At 47.7% G+C, this 2137-nt stretch overlaps 1 protein-coding gene across 2 annotated transcripts in view; it reads right to left on the minus strand.

The window, feature by feature from the left end:
- Positions 1–2137, minus strand: part of DNAJA3 (DnaJ heat shock protein family (Hsp40) member A3) — a 37780-nt gene that overhangs the window by 10943 nt on the left and 24700 nt on the right. For both annotated transcript variants that reach the window (XM_006140739.3, XM_006140738.3), the window contains exon 7: positions 1983–2047. In XM_006140739.3, the coding sequence (XP_006140801.1) occupies positions 1983–2047 (65 nt within the window). The remainder of the gene's footprint in view (positions 1–1982; positions 2048–2137) is intronic.

A 2137-nucleotide genomic window follows, 5' to 3' on the forward strand; every position in this document is an offset into this window, starting at 1 on the left:
GCCAGACAGACAGAGAGAGACATAGAGACAGAAAGCGAGAAATCACCCCCCAGGGGGGATGGTCACGCTACAATCCCTTCTCCTCCATTCTCCTCAGGATCTTGGGTATGCACACATATGAGACTGAAGTGAGTTTCAAGCCTTTGGGTCCAGGACTCGAACCACGGCTGATCATGTGGAAGTCAAGCACCCCAACCCCTATGCCACCTGCTGCCCTCCTCCATTTGATTTTGTAAATATTGTTTTGTGTCTCAAAGATTCTTTTTTTTTTTTATTATTATTTAGATATCTGCCATAGGGCGTACACTTGCTGGAGACAGAGAAAAAGGGACGGTGAGAAATCATGTCCTGGAGGAGGGCCAAGTCACAATCCCTTTTTCATGCTCTTCTTAGGATTTTCGGCACACACACCTGGCATGCTTTTCAAGCCACCAGGCCCGAGACTCATACTGTGCAGTTGGTCATGTGGGATCCAGACACCTTAACCACCACACCATGTGCTGGACCAAGTTTTTTTTTTTTTTTTATAAGATTGATTTTTCCTATTGGGTATGTGTGCTTGCCAGAGAGACAACAAGAGACAAGAGAAACAGAAAGTGAGAACTTGCCCCCCGGGGGGATGGCCACGCCACAATCCCTTCTCTTGGGATCCTAGGCACACACATACACCTGGAATGAGTTTCAAGCCACTGGGTCTGGGACTCGAACCGCAGTTGACTACATGGGAGTCTGGTGATATGACCACTATGCCCTCTGCTGGTCCCTGGACCCAGATTTTTTTATTTTTTTGAAAGAACTATTTATTTGGGACTAGCAGATGGCATAATGGTTATGTCGCTGGACTCCCATGTGGTCGAACACGGTGCAAGTCCCAAATCCAATGGCTTGAAACTCATATGTGTATGTACATGCCCAAGATCCCAAGAGGAGAATGGAGAAGGGATTGTGGTGTGGCCATCACCCCAGAGGGTGATTTCTCTCTTTGTGTCTCTCTGGTGAGCGCACACATCCTACAGCAAAAAAGCCACTCTTAAAAAATAAGATTTATTTAATTTTATTTATTATTAATTTTTAATTTGACCAGAGAGAGAGAAAGCAAGCCACCTGATCCAGGACTCGAATCTCTACTGGACATGTGGGAGTCTAGCACTTTCACCAGCACACCGCCTATCGGCCCCTGGACCGAGATCTTTTTAACCTAACTGATCTCCCTCTCAGTTAGATGGGAACAGAAGCTGATTCTCTAGCAGACTTTTCTTTCTAGATTAGCTTACAGTTTCCTGACTGTCTTTGGTTTCTCAGTCTAGAAGATTCATCACCTTAACATTATGTTATTGCCTTCATTTTAAATTATGAAGTATCTCACATATACAAGGAGGGCAAACAATGGAACAGTGTCCCACAACCCAGCTTGGATCATGAAATGCTACAAGTGCGGCTACCTCACCCCTGCCCAGTTACACCATCACCCAGCTTTAGTATCCGCCACTCCTCCTCCACACCGACTTGCACCACTACCTTGTAAACACCTGGAGGAAGTTGTATTTGTTCTACACCAGACACAAAACTTGGCTGGTAACAGCTGATAACCACACTGAGGCAGCCACAGCTTCTCAGAAACACGAGCAGCGGGGCCAGCAGATGGCATGGAGGTTAAGGCAGCTGGATCCCACATGGGTGACAGCACAGTTGAGACCCAGACCCAGCACGATGGTGGGCACATGTGTATGCACGCCCAAATCCTAAGAGGAGAAAAGACTGCAGCATGGCCATGCCCCCGGGGGTAGTTTCTCACTCTCTCTCTGTCTCTCCTTCTTTCACTGGTGAGTGCATGTGCCTTAAAGCAAGCTAAAATAAAACAACAAAAGGAACATGAGTGGCAAGGTGTGCTCCATGAATCGCTGCCCTTGTGCCAACAAGCAGCCTCGGTCACTCCTACTCCAAGAGCAAGGCCCAGCAGAAGCCGTGGGGCGGGTGCCTACCTTGAATGTGATGAAAATTTCTCTTTTTCCTACAGGCATCCTCACAGTCTGGCCATCTTCCACTCCTAGAAGACCGAAAGTTCAGTAGAACAGTTGCTGTGGGCCTCCTGCAGCATTTTCTACCCACGATCCATTTACGACCCCTGGCCGCCCTC

The sequence above is a fragment of the Tupaia chinensis genome, unplaced genomic scaffold (assembly GCF_000334495.1).
Source record: "Tupaia chinensis unplaced genomic scaffold, TupChi_1.0 Scaffold000042_2, whole genome shotgun sequence".
In the NCBI taxonomy this organism is placed as follows: domain Eukaryota; kingdom Metazoa; phylum Chordata; class Mammalia; order Scandentia; family Tupaiidae; genus Tupaia; species Tupaia belangeri.